Source organism: Myxocyprinus asiaticus, chromosome 18 (genome assembly GCF_019703515.2).
Source record: "Myxocyprinus asiaticus isolate MX2 ecotype Aquarium Trade chromosome 18, UBuf_Myxa_2, whole genome shotgun sequence".
In the NCBI taxonomy this organism is placed as follows: Eukaryota; Metazoa; Chordata; class Actinopteri; order Cypriniformes; family Catostomidae; genus Myxocyprinus; species Myxocyprinus asiaticus.
In genome coordinates, this window is record NC_059361.1 from 8,632,541 (window position 1) to 8,657,393 (window position 24,853).

A 24,853-nucleotide genomic window follows, 5' to 3' on the forward strand; every position below is an offset into this window, starting at 1 on the left:
TTTGGATTTTGAGGTGAAATATGACTTGGACATGTTTTGTTTGATTCACCCTAGGAGCGTAAAACCATCAACTGTCATTGATTTGTTTAACGGGCCACATCTTCAACCTATTTGGTCACAGATTAGCCTCTTTTCCTTCCTAAAAGCAGCACTTAGAGCCCGCACTAAAACCAAACTGTATGATCCTCGACTCTGTGTTCTAGAATCAGTCCCTTGTTTAGTTTTAGTGCTATAGAATGCAGGCGATCACTGGTCTCTGGCTGAAACATCTTTGGTCTGATTCACGGATAATCATTGTCATTTTATCAATCCAAAGACCAGGAAAAAGATTAAACAAAAGAAGCAAACAGTTCCGAGGATAATGGTGTGCCACCGTTGCACATGTAGTTGCATGACCTACACATTAAACCAAAACTAATCTGACAAGTGCTAAACTTATGTTTCTACATCTAAAATAGCATCAATTATTTCAAAGCACTAAAGTTATTAAAATGCGTACTCAGTAGTACATATCACAAAATGTCAAGAAAAATATATATCATTTGAGGCAAAAAGGTTCATGATCATTCAGATTTTTGGTTTTTAAAACATTCACTCCATAATATCAGACTGCAATCATATGAATCTCATCCTTGTATGTCTGCACAGCTCTTCACACGTTAAGGACATATTTTAAAGCTATCGCGTTTTGCTGAACCGAGAAAGATCAGTTTCAGCATTATTTGGTTACTTAGTACTCAAAAGAAGAATTTAGGAAGAAATAAACTATGGAAAAGAAATCCGTCTCCACAGCAACCACACAAGTCACATTCAATACGGGTCAACCGCCCTTGGACAAGCATTACAAGGATACCCTGTCAATCAAACCATGTCACAAAACACATGGCTTTTCAAATGTACTAAACTTAATCCCTGAGATAAGAAAAACTAAAAACACAACTACAACTAAAAATAAAAGCTAAAATGAGGTAGTATAAAACAGGGACTGTAAGAGCAAGAATACGTGCATTCATACGATGAACCTGAGTAATCTCATACGATTTGGAGTGGAGTTGTAAATAAAGACACAAAATACTCAATCGTATGTAAATGGAGTAATACATTCAACTGCAAGTTAAACATCTATGAACCTGAGGTAGGTAAAGCTGTTTCTGATCCTGAGTGAAAATAACATGTCCTAACGCAAAGCGACATGCAATCAAAGCTTTCTTTTTGATTAGCCAGCCACGGCTGCGACAAGCAATGTACAACAGGACAATTTGTCAATCGTTTGTTTGCACTGGGAAGCTCTGCCCACTGTGGATCTCGTTGGTCCAAATCCACATGACTGTATATTAAACATCAGACCCGTTCTGATTGGCTGTGATTGTATCGAGTTGCGCAGCGGTTTCACGATCATAGTGGTCAAACAAATTGCTTGTTGGAAACTTCCTGGTTAGAACACGGTATAAAACGTTGCACACTTGCAATCTCATACTTCAGGACAAACAAACAATAAACACACACAAACACACAAACTCTAACAAGACGAACATTATTGCTAAGAGGAAGTAACGTTGTCACGTCACCCCGCGTGCTCCGCCCACAACGAGTGTATAAGTAGATATTAAATATTTAGTAGTTTACCTACCATCGTAGGTAAACTGAGGTAGATTATAGAGTCAAGAGAGTCTTTTCCATCCACTCCTGCTGAGGTTACGTTAGAAAATGTGACGTTTTGCATTATTGGACGATTTTTTAAACATTCATGGTGGGTGAGATTCTAGTTTCTTTCAAACACACAGTCAAATGAAAAGAAAAAGAGAGAAACAAATAATACATTCACCGAGAAAGAGGCCATTGTTTGGACATCTGGGGTAAAAGCCATTCGCCCAGTACAAAGCGACCTCCGTGGGTTTCCTGCTCAGTAGTCTATTTAAGCAGAAGGGGGTGCTAGAGAGCACAAGGTTTTTGCTAAACAGGATTTGGAGGCGGGGACACAGAGATCCTCTCCATCATTTCCTGCTGCCGACGTGTCGTTTCAGTCACCTCTGCCAGGTCGACGCAGAAATGTGGCTCTTTCTCTTCGCGGATGGGCGTACCGTTCAATCCCCCACTGTCCTCGCCATGCAGGGAGGCCGAATGGCTACTCGCACTCAGCGACAGGTTGGTTGCCTCTGTATCGTCGTGAGAGTAGCGTCCCGAGTCACCCGTCTCATGACTGTCCTCACTGGAATGAGAGCCCTCGCTATCGCCCCCTGATGGGCCAAACAGGCCCTGCAGAGAAGACGGCTGGTGTTGAGGAGATCCGGGCGATGTCTCGGTGTAGCACAGCAGAGTGGTGCCCTGATGATACGAGTATGAAGGACTGGGAACCCTCTTCACATCCTGTTAAAAGCAGAAAATACCAGTAAACAAAAGAGAAAAATATGGTAGAAAACTAAGGAGCCATCAATTTCAGCCAAAAGTGTACCACCGCAATTCCAAAAAAGTTGGGACAGTTTGAAAAATGCTAATAAAAACAAAAAGTTATTCACCCTTTGCTATATTAAAAGCACTAACACTACACATTATATTTAATTTTTTTTTTTTTTTTTTTAAAGATTGCAACACGCTCCAAAAAAGTTGAGACAGGGGTTAATTTAAGACTAATAACAATTTGACAAGTTGAAATAACAAGGCGATGTGAAACAGGAGATGTTAAACAGGTGAGGCAATCATGTCACAGTATATAAGGAGCCTCCAAAAACAGCCTAGTCCTTCAAGAGCAAGGATCATTCGAGTCTTGCCAACTTGCCAACAGATGCTTCAGCAAATAATCCAGCATTTTGAGAACAATGTTCCCCAAAGACAAACTGGAAGGATTTTTTTTGGCATTTCACCCTCTACAGTGCACAATATAGTTAAAAGATTCAAGGGATATGGTCAAATCTTGGTGCATAAAGGGCAAGAAGAAAACCACTTCTGAATGCATGTGATCTATGATCCCTCAGACATCACTGTCTTAAAAAACATCATTCATCTGTAATGGATATCATGAACATGGGCTTGGGATTACTTTAGTAAACCTTTGTTAGTCAACACCACTCGCCGCTGCATCCAAAGATGCAAGTTAAGACTTTGCTATACAAAGCAGAAGCCATACATCAACACTGTCCAGAAGCGCTGCCGACTTTTCTAGGCTCGGCCTCATCTTAGATGGAAAGTAGAACAGTGGAACTGTGTTTTTTGGTCTGAAGTCCACATTTCAAAACATTTTTTAAAAATAAAGCCGTCGTGTTTTCCGGGCCAAAGAGGAAAAGGGCCATCCAAGCTGTTATCAGTGTCAGGTCCAAAAGCCAGTGTCTGTATGGGCCAGGGGTGTGTCAGTGCCCAGGGCATGGGTAACTTGCACATCTGTGAGAACACCATGAATGCATACAGATATATACACATTCTGGAGCAGCATATACTGCCATCCAGCACCATCTTTTCCAGGGATGTCCCTACATTTTCCAGCAGGATAGCTTCAAACCACATACTGCCCAGATTACAAGTGCATGGCTGTGTAAGCAGAGTGTGTGGGTGCTAGATTGGCCTGCCTGCAGTCCTGACCTGCCTCCAATTGAGAATGTGTGGCGCATTATGAAGCACACCATACGGCAACGAAGACCCCGTACAATTGTGCAGCTAAAGACCTACATAATGGATGAATGGGGGAAAATTCCACTTTCTAAACTTAACCAACCCCAAATTCTCTATATTATAACTAATATATATATATATATATATTAATCCAATCTCTTTGGTATCTATCTATCTATCTATCTATCTATCATTTAAATTGTGAGGTATTTGTACATAATGGTAGAATGTATTGTGCTAGCTTAATTTTATGTTCATTTAAAAAAATTTCAACATATGTGTTACAGTAATTTTCTAAATGGTCCTAAAATAATTTTTAGACTTAATTTTCTTATAAATATTATTTCTTCTTCTTCTTAAAAAATAAAAGACCATATTTTCATTAGATTTACCCTAATATCCCATTACAGTCCTTTGGTTTGACATTAAATAGCACCTCCAATTGTCTGTTTCTTTAATAAAAGCATATTGTAAATTGTAAACGGTTTCATACCTTGTCACCTCTCTTAAAGAAGTTCCATCTTTTTCTTTTCTTTTTCTCAATGGTGGGTTTCACCGGCCCATAACAGTTGATGATCAGATTTGTTCCACCCTTAAAAAATTTTAACAACAGCTATCAGATTCAGAACATTGTTTCTTACACACAGATACAGAATGAAGTCTAAAAAGTCTATGAAATTATGTGTCAATTTGAACGTACTTTGGCATCAACGAAATGGTCCCTCATCATTGGCATCATCACCTCATCCACACTCTCAGCTGGACTCCCATTGGCCGGGTTGACAGCAGTGGGCGGAGTCTGTCCACCCGCTTGTCTGATAGATTTGGTGGTACAAGATTTCCTGTGTCATGATGTAATAATTCAAGTTAGTCACAGTTTCAACATAGAAATGATCACTTAAGTGACACTTGGGAATGCAATCTTACTGGCAAATACGACATTCAGTGAAGAAATGGTAACATAACAGATCTGTTCCAAAACCTAGTGAGTGAGATGCCTCGCTATCTTTTGCTTCTCCTGCCTATAGGTAGCTGCCTTGTATGACAGCATCCTAACTGAAATATGAGACCAATTTGGAAAGCTCTTCATAGCCAGCAACTCTCGCAACGCACAAGGAATTCACCTCGCAACTGATTTCAGTTGAGTTAGTTTTCTATCATATTAAACGATTTCTTATCAATACTTTTCTGAATTGAATGGATTACAAGTATGTTTATAATCAAAATGTTTCATGCTTCGTCTGCTTTCTTGGATTTATTTTTTCCACCGAGCTCATCATAGAAAGATACATATGGTGCTACCTTAGAATTTGGCCAGTACGAGATATATTTAGGAGGCAGCATAATTAAACCTACTTTTGGAACAGCCTTCATGTCGAGAGCACACACTAGGTTGTGGAACAGACCCAACATTTCATTATAGAACAGGTGAGCTCTCACCTGGTTTTGCTCCTGCAGGTCAATATGAGGACACAGATTATGATGCAGGTAAAAGCGATACATGCGCCAACCACTATACCAGTCATAGATCGCTGATCCAGGTGATAAAACCCATCTGAAAACAGACCAAGGACAAACATGCTTCATTAAAGAAGGCTTAAAGCAGATAAACGAATATAGAATATAAACTGCATAGTTCCAGTCCTGGATGCTGTTTAGTCAATACTTATTTCCAGCCATGCTAAAATACACAATATAGTTATAACAGTTATAACGTGAAACACTGTTATCCAGCTATTGTTTCTATCACTGAAAGGACCTATAGAAACCAACTATTAACTTTAGTTTACATGTCCGGGACTAAATCTTTTAGTGAAAGCCACTTCATGAATGTGATTAATAAAATAATCTTATAATGCAAATTTGTGCCCTTAATATTTTTATGTAGTTAACATTTTACAAAAGCAATAAGGCACTTAAGGTTGTGTAATAGAATAGTGTCAATGCTTAGTGCCTGTAGACTATAATTAAAATACAGCACGGCTTCTCGTACCTTATTGCTTAAATAAAACACATCTGCACAGCTGATGCAGATTAAATTACCCAGAGTATTAATAATACAAATTAACATTTATAATATGTCAGTATCTTTAATACGATTAAATGTGTCATTTGACATGTGAAATTATGAATTCTGACATCAATGTGACATGTTAATTTTTAACATCTATTTCAGCCATCTTATCCCAGGGCGGTCTGAAGCAGGTACTACAAAGTAGCTGACATTGACCTGTAGAGCGGGTGGAGCCGTGTGATCGAGAGATGTGGCCTTCAGCACGCATGGTCAGTTCTACAGCAGGTGAAAATGGCCCGTCTCCCATCTGATTGGATGCCGAGACCTTCACCAGGTACACCTGACCAGACTGAAGATTCTCCAGCAGAGCCATAGTGACACTCCCTGACAACAAGACAGCTGGGTTAGTTTTATACAACATAAACAAACACCTGTCTATGAATAATTTCATTGGTAGGCTCTAAAATAGTAAATAATTTCTCAGCAGTCAGGAAGGGGGTGAATCAGGGTATTGTCTGGTTCACATTTTACCCCAAAATCAAAAGAAAAAACATATTAATATAAAATCATATACACTGATCAGCCACAACATTAAAACCACCTGCCTAATTTTGTGTAGGTCCGCCTCATGCCGCCAAAACAGCGCCAACCTGCATTTCAGAATAACATTCTGAGATTATATTCTTCTCACCACAACTGTACAGAGTGGTTATCTGAGTTACCGTAGACTTTGTCAGTTCGAACCAGTCTGGCCATTCTCTGTTGACCTCTCTCATCAACAAGGCGTTTCCGTCCACAGAACTGCCCCTCACTGGATGTTTTTTGTTTTTGGCACCATTCAGAGTAAATTCTTGAGACTGTTGTGTGTGAAAATCCCAGGAGATCAGCAGTTACAGAAATACCCAAACCAGTTTATCTGGCACCAACAATCATCCATGCGATTATTTAATCAACCAATCGTGCAGCAGTAGTGCAGTGCATAAAATCATGCAGATACGGGTCAGGATCTTCAGTTAATGTTCACATCAACCATCACAATGGGGAAAAAGTGTGATCTCAGTGATTTCGACCGTGGCATGATTGTTGGTGCTAGATGAGCTGGTTTGAGTATTTCTATAACTGCTGATCTTCACACACAACAGTCTCTAGAATTTACTCAGAATGGTGCAAAAAACAAAAAACATCCAGTGAGGGGCAGTTCTGTTGACGGAAACACCTTGTTAATGAGAGAGGTCAACAGAGAATGGCCAGAATTATTCGAACTGACAGAAAGTCTACGGTAACTCAGATAACCACTCTGTACAATTGTGGTGAGAAGAATAGCATCTCAGAATGTTATTCTGAGATGCGGGTTTGTGCTGTTTTGGCGGCACCAGGGGGACCTACACAATATTAGGCAGGTGGTTTTAATGTTGTGGCTGATTGGTGTATACAGTTTCTAAATTAAACATTTTATATGTTAACATTAGTTAATGCATTATGAACTAACATAAACTAACAATGAACAATTGTTTTTATTATAAAAATATATTGTTCATTGTAAGGTTCCATGTTAACAAATGGAAAGTCATTATAAAGTGTTACCTATAAAATATATAATATATAAACAAATAATAAATGTACAGGAAAAAAAATAAAAATAAAGGGATGCCCAGATGGGTGGTAAACACAGACATGAACGAGAGAATGCAATGACTTATTGGTTTCCAGTAAGAGATCAAGAAAGACCAGCATAAAGTCTGAGCATCTTGCTGGCACACACACACACACACACCTTCTTTTTGCATGATTTGCCACTCTCCGGACGCCCATGCTCTGCGTGAAGCGTACAGGATGGTGTAGTGTTTCACTGTAATGTTGGGCTCATCAGGTGGTTTCCATGACACCAGAGCTGTGTCACCCTCAATCAGAGTCACTTTGACTCCTGCAGGAGCGTGAGTGGGAGCTGAACAGAGAACAAACGGAGAAACAGTTGCCTGTCATTCAAAACCACTCCATAAGATAGTGTTATAAAACACAGAGTACAGAATTGACTGGAACAGAGAATATCTGTTTCTGACGTACAACAGATGTTACACCTGGCATCAAAGACCTCATGAAATCAAAATGTATGTTTTGTGACTTTATTCCATACCTGTCAGAATACAAGTAATTTATATGCTAGTGCACTCCTAAAAGTTGACAAAATAAACATTTAGCAGATATTGTATAGACTCGATAGATGATTGACAAGTGAGTAGGTGGTCCTTCACAGCATTTTTGTCTAACTCAGTATGTAATTTGTCTGATCGGATTACAAAATGTTTTGGAACCTTTTTACACCTGAATTTAGAGCTCAACAGCCAAAACGGACATGAAAACCAGGTTTTAACGGGGACACAGAAAACACGTACAGCCAGAATAAGGTTGTGTGTGTGTATGCGTGACATTGTGTACCTTCAGGTAGTGTGGTCTGGTACACCACCGGACTCCAAGGGCTGGACAGCTGATCCACATGAAGACGAACTGCAAACTCATAATTAGTATTTGGGTCCAGATCACTCACCAGCAGATTCTGAGCACCACTGCAGATACACAACACAACACATACAGTGTGAGAGGTCTGTCCGGCTGTTTTCTGAAAGGAATACTAGCATACTGCTTGCTATTCTGCATAGTGTACAATGTATATTGCCTACAATTACGTAAATACTTTTAAATAGTATATGAAACAGTTCACAGAATGCAATATTTGAAACAATCGTACGCAACACTGTTTCACATGGCCTCATTATGTTGCATGTTAAATTCAGCAAAAGGCATCCACTTAAAGTCTTGGAAATAAATCTGGTTATTTTGCATTTTTTTAATGTAAAACATTCAGCATTCATCACACTGAAATGGAAGGGCAAGTCGAGCACATTACATTGTGAGATATAATATTCCACACGGTGTACTCTGGATGTAAACTGCACATTGTAGCAAATCTAGTAGGTTCTATGCATAAAGATAAATGGATATTGTGCACAGTACATATAATGCATACTGCATAAATAGTATTAGTATGGTAGTATGTAATTACTCTCTCTCTTTCAGGTCAGTAATACTCACGTCTGCAGGTAGAGCACCAGTGAAGCGTTCTGTAGCCCGACTGGATTGCAACGGATGGTATAATTGACTGTTTGTCCGGTGGTGAAAGCGGGTCGGGCCCAGTGCAGGAACACAGAGGAGGAGCTGTTACTCTGGGCGTAAACGTGATGAGGCGGAGGAGGGGGTGGGACCAAACGATCACGAACCGCTGCAAAACAAACAAACATCAACAAAAAAATATTTTATTTTATTTTTTTCATACAACTGTAAAAACAGAACTGCCAACTAAGCCAGTGCAATATGTTTGTAATATCTATAATAGTGCTGAAACAGAAATATGTTTATTATTAAACTAAAACTACAGTACAGTAGTTTTACAGACAGTTACAATAGAGACAGACAGACAGATAGATAGAAAGACAGACAGACAGACAGAAAGACAGATAGACAGACAGACAGAAAGACAGACAGACATATAGACCGATATATAGACCAACAGATGACAGTAAGATAGATAGACAGGCAGACGGTCAGACAGAGAGATAGACATGCAGTAAAATGATAGATAGATAGATAGATAGATAGATAGATGGATGGATAGATGGATGGATGGATGTTGCTGATAAACTCACAAACACATCCCGGTGTGCTGATGGTCTTGTCTGACTGGTAACCTTCACCCATGAAACTGTAGGCCAAAAGTTTGACATGATACTTTTTCCTGGGGTCTGTAAGAAAGAGAGCAGAAAAAAGTATGTTTAAAATCTGTTTCTGCAGTATTTGCACATTATACACAGAATCTATCACTGAGAGAGAGGTCACAGCAGATGTACAACATTAGTATTAGGGAGAGAATATTTATGTGGTCAGCTATAATGTGTGGCAATAGTGGTGACGTGTGGGAAGCGCGTGTCCTTGTGTCCATCTCTATGTATGTTCGTCTGTGCACGTGTGGCTAATCAGTAGCAGATGCCCTAAACTGTGGGTGCTAGTCAGTGAGTTTGTGAGCCCTGTCCTTTGTCCATCCCCCAATCAGTTCACTCATCCATCACCCGTCAGCTTTAAAACCCCACTCACTGACCATTGAAGAGTAGTCTCATCCCATTCACAGCCAGCACACAGAGGTCAAATCAAAGACCCAAAGGTCATGGGAAACACAGAGAGACAGAAAGGTCAGTCATACGGCCTAAAGCACAACCTTGGGGACATCTGACCAACAGAAACATTGATAGCTGATCAGAAATTGATTGCAGGCAGCTGTCCAGCAAATGCAAAGTTATGAGTAGCCCACCTGAGCTCATTAATAAATATTTAAATTATATCTAAGTCAGGAACGAGTGAAATCAGATGCCAAATCACAGAAATGCATTATTTAAAAAAAATTGCAATAACACAAATCCAAGTAATTTTTCTACAAGATATCTTCCTATCCCCCTTATAGGGAAATATATAGGGTATAGTTAAAGGTATAGTTCAGCCAAAAATGAAAATTCTCTCATCATTTACTCACCTTCATGTGGTTCTAAACCCATATGGCTTTCTTTCCTCCATGGAACACAAAATGCAAAAATGACAGTCTCACTCACCATTTTGCTACATCTTTTTTTTCCAAAAAATTAAAGTAAATGGTAACTGAGGCTGTCAGTCTCTTAAATTCTGCCTGACATCTATTAAATGGAAGAGAGAAAGTCATACGGGTGAACAACATGACTGTGAGTAAATGATAACAGAATTTTTTTTTTTTTTTTTTTGCTGAAGTACCCCTTAGATTTAGCTCAGCTGTAAACTACCAACAAAAACTGACAATTTTGAGGGGGCCTGGGTAGATCGGCGAGTATTGACGCTGATTACCAGCACTGGAGTCACGAGTTTGAATCCAGGGTGTGCTGAGTGACTCCAGCCAGGTCTCCTAAGCAACCAAATTGGCCCGGTTGCTAGGGAGGGTAGAGTCACATGGGGTAACCTCCTCGTAGTCACGATTAAGTGGTTCTTGCTCTCAATGGGGCGTGTGGTAAGTCGTGCGTGCATCGCGGTGAGTAGAATGAGCCTCCACATGTTGTGAGTCTCCGCGGTGTCATGCACAGCGAGCCACGTGATAAGATACGTGGATTGACTGTCTCAGAAGCGGAGGCAACTGAGACTTGTCCTCCACCACCCGGATTGAGGTGAGTAACCGCGCCACCACAAGGACCTAGTAAGTAGTGGGAACTGGGCATTCCAAAATTGGGGAGAAAAGGGGACAGATAAAAAAAAAAAAATAAAAAAAAAAAAATAATAATAATATATATATATATATATATATATATATATATATATATATATATATATATATATATATATATATATATACGAATAATATTGTTATTCTGTCCAGATAATTTCAGTTTGAACCCCATTTTCCATGTTAGTGCCCAAAAAATACAGTTTCAGTGTGGATGCTAATTAAAATTCCACAAAGCTATTCTTTTATATGGTCGGAACAGAGTCATCACCAACACAGACATTAACGTTGGCCACATCCTTAGTCCCCATCAATATTCAGAATTGTGGGTTTTTGAATGACAGATTCTTCAAAGTTAACAAGTTTACATTTGGTGTCCGCAGTCGTGGACTTGGATCTATGGACTTTTGTCATATTGTTATGTGGTGTTTATTTTTGCCACATGATAGTGCTAGACAGCACAGAGTTGTGAGAATAATATTAATTTAGTCAAAATACAACATTGGCTATGTGTTTAAGTATTCTGAGTATTCTTTGATATTAATGTGTATAATGGAAAGTCAAAGTACATATTTTTAGAAGCATTAACTAGTCACCATTTTTCACCAATTAAATCATCTTTTAGCTTTTTTGTAATTCATATAAAATGTCTTGTGTGAAAAATTAACGTAAATAATAAAGAGTACTAATACATAATAAATATTCCATGTAGCCTCTAAATATTATGAGCTTATAAAAACACTTGCATAATAATTATACAAGAATTAGAAAAAAGTTTGAGATAAAGTTTAGTATGTCACACTGCAGTCACTGCTTGACATGTCTTGTAAACTGCCTAATTACTGTTACATAGAAACAATGACAGACACAGATAAACTATCATCAGATTAAAGAGTTTAAGAAGTAAATATGAAACTTAGGCCAATCAAGCATTTGATTTTCACTGGTGTGCAGGGCCGTTTCTAGGCATAGGCAAACTAGGCGGTCACCTAGGGCACCACCTGCTGGGAGGGCACCAAAGAGGAGGCCTCTGCCATACACCCACCCCCCACCCCGATGGGGGCGCCAATAGGGATCTTGCCTAGGGCACCAGAATGGTCTGAAATGGCCCTGCTGGTGTGGACAGAATGTGTTCTTCAAAAATGAGTTTGCAGGTTATTTGAATCACTTGATAAGTTGAGACTGATTAATCAAAACATAGAGTTGATATTGTTAAACAGATACTACAGAGGTCTAGGGCTGCATTCCAAATGGAATACTAGCATACTGCTCAGTATGCACTTGTATACTGCTTACTATTGTTTAAAAATAGAATGTGAAACAATGATAAATGTCTCTAACAGTACCAAATTCTGGTCTTTTAAACACCTTTGAAGTAATTTTCTCAGTTTTAATATTGCCGTACTTACTGCACTTTGGCTTTGTAAGGCGGAATGGTAGTATGCTGTTCTGAACACAGCCATGGAGAAGTGATAAAGGAGGCAGGGTCAAATAGACTACCCTGTCGTGATTGGTCAGCTGGCTAAAAAGTGTCTTTCATAGAGATCCACAACTCTAAAGAGTCTCTGTGGAGCCAGTCAGGCGTCAAGGTTCACACTCAGATAAAACTCCTAATGAATCTAGAGGTCAGAGATCAGGCACACAAGTCAGAGCTCTTTCTCCAGGATATCAACATTTAGAGAGACACAGAGATAAAGAAAGTATTTGGAGAGGGGAAGTGAGACACAAACAAGAGTAAAGCCTACTTGATTTAAGAACAAGAATAAAACTTAAACATGAAAGAGAGAAAAAAAAAAAAAATAAATAAATAAATAAATAAATATATATATATATATATATATATATATATATATATATATATATATATATATATATATATATATATATAATCTTTTTTAATCTAAAATTTGTATAGATTAAGTGGCACGTGATCATTTATGGCTTTAGACTACGTGTCTAAATGAGAATGTAGTCAACAGAAACAAGAGACCCCCTCAAACCCTAAAGCCACCATGAACATCAATATCTCTGCAGTACGACGAGCTTCAAGACCACACTGAGAGAGAGAGAGGAGGGGTTTATCATCTGTGTCGTGACCTCTGACATGGAATCTGGGCAAGTCAAATCCTGCAAAGAGGTTTAGGGAGGAGCGTACGTACAGGACAAAAACATACTACCACACACATACACGTGTGCGTTTACATTGCAAAATGTGTAGCCAATTCTGGAAGCTATATCAATGTTAAATTTAATGTACAGTCACCAATCAGGACTTCGACACAATGCAGATATTACAAGTATTACAAGGCTACTTGTAAATCAATAAAAGTACATGAAATACTGATTTGAGGTGAAATAATTTTGTGAGAAAAAATAGAGCGCAGTGTGGTATATCAAATCGCTTGTCTGTGACAATGGTCAAATATACAGTTTAGCGCTCATTATACCAAAAAAATCTGACCTCATAATGCTGCGATTGACCAATCAGAATCAAGTTTTCCTAGCATGATCTTATTTACATTACGTGACCGTGGCAACCTTTTTGTAAAACAAAATTACATGCTTCATTACACGTTTTGCTGCAGTTTCCTAGTGAAATGTCCAGCAGGAGGCGCCAAAAGCGAGTGAAATGGTGTTGTAATCAGACGACGAATGTTTTTAAGATGAATATTAGAAGGTTTTAATGAGTAAAACGCACTTCCTTAACCTAAAACTTAAACCTAAACCTTACCAATATTGTTCTAAATGCAAATGAGAGGTGAACAAAAAGATATCCTTCCCTTAAACCAACACCTAAACCTAATCAATGGTGTGAAAAAAGCAATTATGACAACCATATTTTCTGAAGCAACCACATTATTTTGTGTTGCTTCTATGAAACTTTCGTCTCACATATCAGCTCACGCATTTGGCTGGGCTCAAACCGGTGGCTTTCTGAATTCAAAGTCCAACACTCTACCAGGTGAGCTACAGGGAAAGCTAAAGACAGTGAAATAAGTTAGTAAATGTAGGTGGGTCTGTATTACAAGTGTTAAAATGGGTAATTTTTCAAATGATGCATTATAGACCCCGTTAACACCTGATATTACGATGCGTCTTGGGTCATCCGATCACATGTGGTCAGACGAGACACATCATTGCTACACCTGGTGTTTACAACTGTGTCTCCAGTGACCACTTGTGTTTGAATTTGGAGGGGAGGGTCTCTGTTTCATGACGACATACATCAATCACTATATCAGTGTGTTACTTCATGACATTAAAGCGCAACAAAGTCAGACAAGACAAATAAAGCACGAAAAAATGGCACACTGTTTCTCCCAGATGCGGTAGAAATTTAATCTAAGAACAAACACAACATCAAGCAGAATTATCTGTTATATTAGTGGATTACCTGTATTAAAGGAGCTTCAGGTGTTCATGCTTTTCATCTGTGTTGATATCAGACACACTGAAGAAGATCCGTGAAGCTCTCATGATTGTGTATGTATCTGCTTTTTAAAAGTTTCCAATTGGACGGTTATTTCCTTTTAAAGTCGATTGTAACCGATTGTAAACTGTAAGTTTAAACTCGTGTTTTTAGCGCAGTGGTTGACTGACAATTGAGGGGTGGAGTTTCACTGCTGCCGGGACGCATACAGGACAGATTAGCGCTTACACCTGTGGTGTTTGTGATCCAATCACAAAATGCTTTAGACCCCGTTTATACCTGTATTTAGGGCTGACCACATGTGATCGGATCACCCGTAACGCATCTTAAAACCAGGTGGAAATGGGGTCATAGTGAATAAAAGGTACAGTTGTTGTAGTGCTTCTAGCGTTAATTTCACCAGGAAACTGCGGCGAAATTTTGCAAAAATGTAGTTATCATAACGTTCATTATATGAGACTAGGTTGTATATTCCAGAGACGAGTAATAACGTCAAATAAAAAGTTCTAGATCTAGAGCGTATTATGAGGGTCTGGATTGTTTTTGTACTTGAGGGCCCTCAGCTCTGTGCTGACCAATAAATCAAATCCAATAAATAAACTTTTTTGGTGACCTGACTTAAACAGGCCTTTAACACATTTTGAGCTGTTTCTGCTGTCCAGAAAAGGTATGTTCTTCTGTTAGATTTATGGTCAAGGGTTAAACTTCTTTTGAAATCCACACTGGTAGAAATATAGTCACATTGGTAGAAATTCATCTTCTGCCCAACAGCAAAGATCCCATAATGTTTCTAAATGTGGAAACACACACTCGCAGATGCTTTAACACCCTCATGCTACAGTACACAACTTACAAAGAAAACATTCATTAATAGACATATAAGTGTCCTGAGTAGCCTAAAGCTAGTGTATTTACACACATACACATCTCACATAATGTGTAGTCAAATTTGTCAAGCAGCTAACAATAGATCAAGGAGTGGCCTAGAGTGATAGCTAAGAGTCAAAAAATTTGTCCAAGAAATGCAAAACATTTCTGAAGAAAATTTGTGTCTAACAAACATCCAGCGTCACTTCAATAGGCATCTCATATGATATCTCCACCAATTGGATTGCTCCGTACAACCTCATAACTCGTTCTCTGACATGGAAATGAAAGCTGAGCTAATGAATAACAACTCCCTGTTTTAATTAAAGGGTAAGCATTAGGGGCCATATCACCCAGCAATGACTGCAGGGACCCTCACCTACACAGAGCACTAAATATCATAAGTGATAAAAGCCAGGGGGGAAAAAAGCAGCATGACTTGCAAGCAAAGAGTCATGTCTAAGGGGCCGTTCAGACAGAACACATTCTTGCACTAAAAAAGCTAGACGCAGCACAACAAATAAAAAAGAATGCAGGTGTCTCTTAGGTGTCTTGGTTTTTAAAGGTTCTTTTAACTTGTTGTGGTGTCTTAAAAATGCAGCGCTTCTGTGTCTAGCACATGTTAACGTAGAAAAAACAATTGAAAAACAGCACAGACAGATGCAAAAACAGTTTGGTGTGAACAGCCCCTAAAAGTGCAGGATGCATAATGTGGTTCTCTGTTTAACGGAGACGAGGCTTGGAATTGAATACTAGTGTAGTAGTGTGCTAGTGTTTTTTGAAGTATGTAATACAGTATGTATTACACAATAACCATTTAATTTTTACACTTTGCAGAATATAAATACATACATTCTGCAAAAATAGTAAGAATAGTATGGTAGTATGCTGTTCTGAACACAGCCTTTTTTGTGTAGTCAAGCTATAGTCTTCATCTACTTGTCTGAGTATACATGACACAATGCATAATCAAATATTTGAAAGAAGGACATCAGTTAAGGAAGTTTTAATGGAATAGTTCACCCAAAAATGAAAATGCATTTCCTCATTTACTCAGCCTCATGCCATCCCAGATGTGTTTGACTTTCTTTCTTCTGTAGAACACAAATTAAGATTTTTGGAAGAATATTTTAGCTCTGTTGATCCATACAATGCAAGTAAATGGTGACCAAAACTTTGAAGCTCCAAAAAGCACATAAATGCAGCATAAAAGTAATCCATATGACTCCAGTGATTTAATCCATGTCTTCTGAAGCGATCTAATTGGTTTTGGGTCAGAACAGACCAAAATAACTCCCTTTTCACTGTAAATGTTACCACTGCATTCTCTAGGCACGATCATGATTTCAAGCTTGATTACGCTTTCTAGTGCTTGATGCATGTGCAGAGTGCTAGATGATGCTAGGAAGTGTAATCAAGCTTGAAAGCATGATCACCAAGTAGACTGCTGATGTCAAGATTTATAGTGAAAATTAGTTATATTTTGGTCTGTTCTCACCCACTTGGATCGCTTCAGAAGACATGGATTAAACCACTGAAGTCTTATTGATTACTTTTATGCTGACCTTATGTGCTTTTTGGAGCTTGAATTTTGGTCACCATTCATTTGCATTGTATGGAAAAACAGAGCTGAAATATTCTTCTAAAAATCTTTGTTTGTGTTCTGCAGAAGTACGAAAGTCATACACATCTGGGATGGCATGAGGGTGAGTAAATGATGAGAACATTTTCATTTTTGAGTGAACTATTCCTTTAAATACCTGTTGCACGTCACCTCTGTCTTCCAAAGCATTCATGTGTACAACACATGCCAATTATGGTCGATACATGCTGAAAGAAGCCGAGCTACAATTGCAGTTTCAAGGTCTGTTTGTCCCACTTCACAAAAATCAGACAGGTATGATCTCAGTCAGACTAAAGCGATTACATTACATTTTAAAAAGAAGAATTATTGTTTTAGTCCAACTGAAATTAAACTTTTAAAGTGCATGTCAAAATGCTGAGTGTGTGAGAAAGAGAGAGAGTGTGAGTATGTTTCTGTGTGTGTGTATTAGGGCATTAAAGCTGTGTATGAAGAGCTTTGAAGTGGTGTCTCATCCTACATTCTGTTCCACTGCAGTCATAAAACACACCATAAACCCCCCACACAACAGCTCTTCTTTCTTTCCTAACACTCTCTGCTCTTCTTTTCACCTCCTCTGGACTGATACGCCATAAACTCAACACAAGACTCATCCACCCCACTAATGAACAGACTCATCTCTCCGAGCAGCAGAAAAAATCTCTGCTCTCTATGTATCCGTCGTGTCTTTCTGAATACAGTTTAAATCATGTTTAAGGGTGGATCTCAAGAAACCTCTCAAGAACATGTCCAGGCCAAGTCCGTATTTCACCCCAAAATGAAGAAATCAAAAAATTACAATTTGCATGAAAGAAATTAAGCCTATTTTTAGGACCATTAAGTTTTTTGGCATTGTGACAATATTGTCATGACAATAAAGCACATTTCCTTCATAAATTGTCATTACTGTAATGTGTGAAATAATTATATATGATTTAAATGGTTAAGTAGTTATGGTTGGAGCCATGTATTAACTTGCTTGCCTCCTTATTTTTCTGTTGTTTCTCATTGACACCACTGAGATTAAATGGAGAGCAAATGACTCCAGACTTCTGCTCAAGTCCCATCGTCATCGGACTCATTAAACAAATATGCAATCAGCAGATGAGGGTTATTTTAAATAACACTTAAGCAAATGTTGGGTCCAGTTTAGGTTGATTTGAATATCAGCTGTTGACCAGCTGTCTGACCTCTCTATGGCCACAGATGTCTACTGGTCAAGTAAAGCATTCTGGGATGGCATTCATGGTCACCACTGACCACTAAAGGCCCAGATAAAACTGACCTTTTTGGGCAAGAGAGGTCGACCACACCAGGGAAGACCACCGCACTGTCCAGAATTTAGGTACCAGGATGGCAGGGTCAGAGGTCAGAGGGGGAGGGGTGTGGCCATTTAGGGAGAAAAGCCATAAATCTACATTTCTGAATAACACTTTAATGCTTTTGTTCTTTGTAAACCACTGGCCTCTTCATTTAAAGACATTTGATAGGGGGATGCAACAAATATGTCAATGGGTCATCAAAATGTCTAAATATATATGCTCCAAAGATCTGCTGTTTTTTGAGTGTCATCTTCTGATGACCTCTCTGATATAGCAAGAGCCATGAGAATGTTTATTCTGGATGGATGGATGGATGGATAGATAGATAGACAGACAGAGAGATAGATAGATAGATAGACAGATTGATAGATAGATAGACAAATGGATATATAGACGGATGGACAGACAGACAGACAGACAGATGGATCGGTCGATGGACTGACAGACAGACAGACAGGCAGGCAGGCAGGCAGGCAGGCAGACAGATAGATGGATTGTTCGAAGATAGATTGATAGATAGATAGATAGACAGACAGACAGATGGACAAATGGATATATAGACGGATGGACGAATGGACAGACAGATAGATAGATGGATCGGTCGATGGACTGTCAATGGATTGACAGACAGACAGACAGATAGACAGATAGATAGATAGATAGACAGATATAGACAGACAGACAGACAGATTGATCGATAGATTGATAGATAGAAAGATGGATGGACAAATGATATATAGACAGATGGACAGACAGACAGACAGATAGATGGATCGGTCGATGGATTGTCGATGGATTGACAGACAGACAGACAGACAGACAGACAGATAGACTGATAGATTTCAGGGCAACTGACTTGACACCAGACAGTTGCAAAAAATGAAGTTAGTTCTGAGAAAAGTTCTAGAATCATTTCTGTGCAGAAGCCATTTGTTTTGATATTTTGTTACCAAATGGAGTGACAATCAGATATTTTGTAATTGTTATTTAAGTGTCCAAATATATTTTGTATCATATCGTGAGGTCATTTTGCTATCCACTTTTTGTACTGTGTACTCACCCAAGCCTCCAATGGTGTACTGGTGGTGGTGTGGGGGTATCTGGGTTGGGGGTCCATCTGGTTGGCTTTCTTCGTGGTACGAAAGTTTGTAGCCCTGCAGTCCAGTGGCAGTGCTGCCCGCTGGGAGATGCCAACGTACCACGATAGTAGTGCAGTTCATAGTATCCAACTGTAGCTCTGGTGCCAGGGGCACTGTGGGAGAAAAAATAATAAACAGCCAATCAGAAACAGAATCAGGCACAGTTCACATAATCCAATCATAAATCTCACTCATGAACAAGTCATGTTGATTGCACCATTAAAACGTTTTTTAAACAGTTTTTTTTTCTCACAAACACCCCCCCCCCCAAAAAACTCCCTTGTGATCTTAATTTTGGACTGTATGATTACCCAGAGAATATATTTTGCTCAGATGTTGCTCTTTCAGAGCTCAGGAGACGTAATGGAGTCAACTTTGTCTCAGACTTTTCTCTGAAAAATACTTAGGAGAAAAAATAGACATACAGTAAATGAGACAATCATAGACGTACTGTAAAGAAGTATAAAATTAATGTGGATTACTGGGGTCTTTTTCTCAGGAAAAAAACATCTGAGATGCAGTCTCCAATTAATCTCAATGCTGTCAAGGAGACACAACTAGAGATACAAGATGTATTAAAGAGATCTAATTCATTGTGGTGGTTTTTATGGTGGCACAGTTTCTGTGTGCAAGGAATGCTTTCCACATCTCTAAAACTCCCGCTATTCTTAAAGCACAGTCCGCAGCAACCCTGTAACCTCAAAAGAACAAATCTTCAAGATTTATCAGCTACAACTGCAGCTATGAATCTCTCAAGGGCACATGAGATGGGACCTCACAGGAGCATCACCAGGCTTAAATCACTTCGTGCTTAATTAAACACACTCCTGCAGAGTTACCTGTGGTTCAAGTGTATCGTTTTAGTCATTAAATTTAACCACAGCAATGTAACAAATGGTGCTGTGGATCCCATGTTACTGCCTGACAGAGTTTGATATGTGAGCAGAGGCTGAACTGAAGAACTGAAGGTCTATCGGCTGGTTTGTAAAAGGCTGTGCAGCCCGCGGCTCTCGCTTTATAACCATGACTAAAGCCTTTCCAATGTGGATGAGAAGGAGGGTCAAAAGTCGCACTGTAACAAATGCAATGCTTTAACAAGATTATCATCCCGAAACAAAAAGAGTGAAAGAGAGCAGCATTCGCTCTAATCTTTTTTTTTTATCCCCTTTACTCCCCAATTTGGCATACCCAATTCCCACTACTTACTAGGTCCTCGTGGTGGCGCGGTTACTCACCTCAATCCGGGTGATGGAGGACAAGTCTCAGTTGCCTCCACTTCTGAGACAGTCAATCCATGCATCTTATCACGTGGCTTGCTGTGCATGACACCGCGGAGACTCACAGCATGTGGAGGCTCATGCTACTCTCCGCAATCCACGCACAACTTACCACACGCCCCATTGATAGCAAGAACCACGCGACCACGGGGAGGTTACCCCATGTGACTCTACCCTCCCTAGCAACCAGGCCAATACGGTTGCTTAGGAGACCTGGCTGGAGTCACTCAGCACACCCTGGATTCAAACTCTTGACTCCAGGGGTGGTAGTCAACGTCAATACTTGCTGAGCTACCCAGACCCCATTCGCTCTAATCTTTAAAAAAATGTATGGGATTTTCAATTTCACACAGCAGAAGATTCGCTAGCTAGATAGATAGATAGATGATGGAAGGATGGATGGATGGATGGATAGATAGATAGATAGATAGATAGACAGACAGATAGACAGACAGATAGATAGATAGACAGGCAGGCAGGCAGGCAGACAGATTGATACCTTTGGTGCTGGAAGCTTTCGGCGTTCTGTGTGACGTCCAGGCGGACGGTTCGCCCCAGCCCACGATGGTTGCTGCAGAGATACGGAGCAGATAGGTGGTGTCGGGCTGGAGACCCTCCAGGAGGTAATGGGTTTTGTGCTCTGAAAGCTCTAGTTGGGACACTGCTCCATCTGCGCTGGTTCTGTATGACAGACAGTACGCAGACACACGACCACGACTCAGTTTATAAGACAGTGGCTGCCACGACACCTGAATATCATTTGGACTCCGACTGGTGAGACTCAACTCAGGGGCACGCAAGGGAACTAAGGGATAGAGAGAGAGGGAAAGAGAACATAAAGAGAGAAATAATGAGAAATAAAATTGACTTAAAAGGAATATTCCGGTTTCAATACAAGTTAAGCTCACTCGACAGCATTTGTGGCATAACTGTGATCACCACAAAAATTTATTTTGACTCGTCTGTCCGTTTCTTTAAATCCAATTTTTGGATGGTGTAAAGGCAATAATGTGAAGCTAATAATTTTATAAAAACACTTACATTATTTCTTCTGTTAAAACTTGTGTATTATTTGAGATGTAAAGTTTTTTTTTTTTTTACATTTTAGGCTTTTAGGGTTTATAACATTGCGTCATCATGGCAACAAAGTTGTAAAATAGGACTTAACGTTACACAGAAACAGTTAGTAAGAGATTTTATCACACTAAAATCATGTTAACACGCATTTTATGTCTTGTGGCTATACTTTTGAAACAGTGAGTATTTTAAAGTTTACGGATTGGCCCAAATCACTTGCATTATAAGTGCCTCACTGGAACCCAGATGTCTGCTTTTTTGAATGAAAACGAGGGACAAGACGAATTTTTTTTTTGTGCCAATTAACATTATGCCACAAATGCTGTCGATTGAGCTTAACTTGTATTGAACCCGGAATATTCCTTTAATAGCAAATTGCATTGATTAGTTCCATATTATATTCGACCTGACAGCAAACCCAAAAACTGGAAATGCGAATAAGCACTGTTAGTCATTTCACAAGTGAAGAGGTTAGCCAATCATATTGGATGTCATTTAGATATAGAAGTCTTAAAGGAATTGTAATTCTAATGGTCAGATAAAGTGTGGAAATTCCCTTGTTGTCTTAGCCCCTGGTAAAGGAAGCACATATAACATTGTGTCACCATCCGCTACTCACCGTCCTCTAGTGTATGCTGTATGACGTGGTCAGACATGCGACTGGCACCCATGGGCATGTATGCTACGATATAAAATGTGTAGTTCCGCCCTGCCTCCAGGTCATCTATGATGTAACGGGTGGTGTCGTTACCGATAACAATCTGGTACTCCTCATTATTTAGACCTGTTGGGACAATGATGCTTGCATAGCTCAGATCATATGCTTTTGGAAGAAGTTATTTCATGTATTTGCAAATCTGTCCACAGTTTTAAGACATTGTTAAGATCTCTTCTGAAGCTCTAGTGGAGACACACGTGAGATTACCCAGATCTTTTTCTCAGGAGAAAAATCTGAGAAGCAGGAGACTTTTTCGTTTCCATTGGCTCTCCATTTAATCTCATTACTGTCTAGGAGAAACAATTGGGATATTAAGGATTTCTCATTTCTGATTCATCTTTCCAATGGCTAAAGTGGCCTCGCACAGTGCTTAGTGCATAAATGCACAATTATTATGCTTCTTAATGTAAATCCATCAAGTTTTTAACTATGAGTCTGCGTGGCTATTCAAAATCCTGAGCCATTATAAAAGAAACATGTCCACTCAATCAATATGGCCAGGCTTTCGTTTAATTAACCGCTTTATCAATGTAACTAAAGCCAAATCCCACCCGCTGCTTTTCCCACAAGTTCACTGCATCTTATAGCACTTTAATTAGCCCACATTAAGACATTGAAATAAAAGGAACACTGACATGCATTGAGCCCCGAACTGAATTTCTGACCCAACAAACTAAATCTTCAACCGTCAACAGAATAAGGCCTTGTTCTGGTGCTGAATGGCCACACTGCAGACTTTCAAAGCCTCTTCAGGACAAGATAAGACCCTCCAACATGCACAATAACTAGCCCCCTTTTTCAATTACTTTCGATGCTTTTTGCCCTCCAGAGCAGATGCAGTAAGTAATTCGAGGACTCCTTGCAACATACACATCCAAGTACAACCTGTACAATTTTGAAGATTTCATACTATTCAGATGCATGGTTCCTGTTTGACTTCTCATTCTTTTCTCTTTGTCCTCACAGACAGACAGGTGTTGTATTTGGATGACTTTCTCAAAAGCTACAATTGTCAAAGGATTTCAATAGCGAGCGTTTTGGACAAACTAAACAAGCAATTCTCGATATTCCTGTCAAGAGTGACTTCCGCAGCTCTTTCGTTGACCAATTCACAATAAGAACTCACGAGAAAATGAGATGTCATGAATGGAGAAAGAGAGAAAAGTTCCCAAGCGGCTTTTAAGCGTTTTTACAAAGTAAAGAGTATTTTTAAATTACTAACTGGATTCCTGTGCCATACAAAACTGGTGAGGAGAGGTGTGCTTTATCTTTTCGAAGCAATCAAACTTAAGATTTTTGTCTGGAGGATGATAAAATGGGCAAACAATATGATATAGACAGTAAAGGAGGAACATGAGCCATATCTAGAGACCAGAAACCTCCCAGAACCCCCTAGCAAACCCCCTAAAACTAGCTATATCTGTGTATGGACAGAGAAATTTTGTGATGATTCTATTTGTCACTCACCCTCTGCCTTCATGTAGTGCACAGAGTAAGCGATGACTTTGTCAGAGTTGTACATCGGCCTCTCCCAGGCCAGCAAGATGGCTGAACTGGAGACCGTATCGGCACGAATGTTTCTGGGCGCGCTCGGCCGGTTGTCAGACATCACTACGATCAGACGAGCCATGGCCAGAACAGAACCCTGCTCGTTCTCTGCCTGACACTGGTAAATGCCGTCATCCTCTGGAATAATCTGGTTTATCACCAGTTTACTGCGAAAACAAACAAGAGTTTTTCTCATGATAAAAATAAAAATGTGTCGTGTGCCCAATTACATTGATATATGTTCAAGTCATATTTCACCCCCAGATCAAAAGAAAGAAATTATTATATTTTGCACTAAGCAAATGAAGCCCCTTTTTTATTATTAAATTGCATTGCATTGTGACATTATTTTCATGACAATTAAGCACCCCTTAATTACTCTAATTAAACAATATAATTTATTTTATTTTCAAGAATTTATAAATCATGCAAATATTTGTAGAACTGCTTTTAATTTAAGCCTATTAAAATAAAATAAAAATTGTATTACAGTATTTATTTATTTATTTATTTTTTGCTGTTATAGAGTAATACAGTTATTAAATATTGCCTTACTAACATACAAAAAAATTGCATCATTTAATCTATTGATTGATCTGTTGTTATGCCAATGGATTTCTGGTTCCTCTCAAGCTGTTTTCTCTCCACTAACTAAACATCTTATGGAGATTTTTCCTTGCCACAGTCACCCTTGGCTTAATCTCAGGGAGCTAAAAGATATTTAAGATTTTAATGATTTTCTGTAAAGCTGCTTTAAACTATATGTATTGTGAAAAGCAGTGTTGTAATACTTGAGTCCAGGACTCGGACTCGAGTCCAACTTGAGTTGCGATACTGATGACTCGTGACTCGTCTCGGATTGAACACTAATGACTCGGACTTGGACTCGAGCAATGGGTGCATTCTGACTTGGAGGAGATGAATCGTTACAACCATTAACTTTTGCG

General features: G+C 39.2%; 1 protein-coding gene across 1 annotated transcript in view; it reads right to left on the bottom strand.

Moving 5' to 3' along the window:
• Positions 1-1,953: 1,953 nt before the first annotated feature.
• Positions 1,954-24,853, bottom strand: part of LOC127455834 (protogenin A-like) — a 46,063-nt gene continuing 23,163 nt past the window's right edge. Inside the window, exons 7-19 of the mRNA XM_051723986.1 lie at positions 23,826-24,073; positions 22,260-22,424; positions 21,063-21,368; positions 19,208-19,399; positions 9,319-9,414; positions 8,708-8,894; positions 8,054-8,181; positions 7,392-7,562; positions 5,834-6,001; positions 5,044-5,167; positions 4,304-4,445; positions 4,097-4,195; positions 1,954-2,367 (exon numbers count right to left, since the gene is read on the bottom strand). Coding sequence (XP_051579946.1) covers positions 1,954-2,367; positions 4,097-4,195; positions 4,304-4,445; positions 5,044-5,167; positions 5,834-6,001; positions 7,392-7,562; positions 8,054-8,181; positions 8,708-8,894; positions 9,319-9,414; positions 19,208-19,399; positions 21,063-21,368; positions 22,260-22,424; positions 23,826-24,073 — 2,440 coding nt within the window. The remainder of the gene's footprint in view (positions 2,368-4,096; positions 4,196-4,303; positions 4,446-5,043; positions 5,168-5,833; positions 6,002-7,391; positions 7,563-8,053; positions 8,182-8,707; positions 8,895-9,318; positions 9,415-19,207; positions 19,400-21,062; positions 21,369-22,259; positions 22,425-23,825; positions 24,074-24,853) is intronic.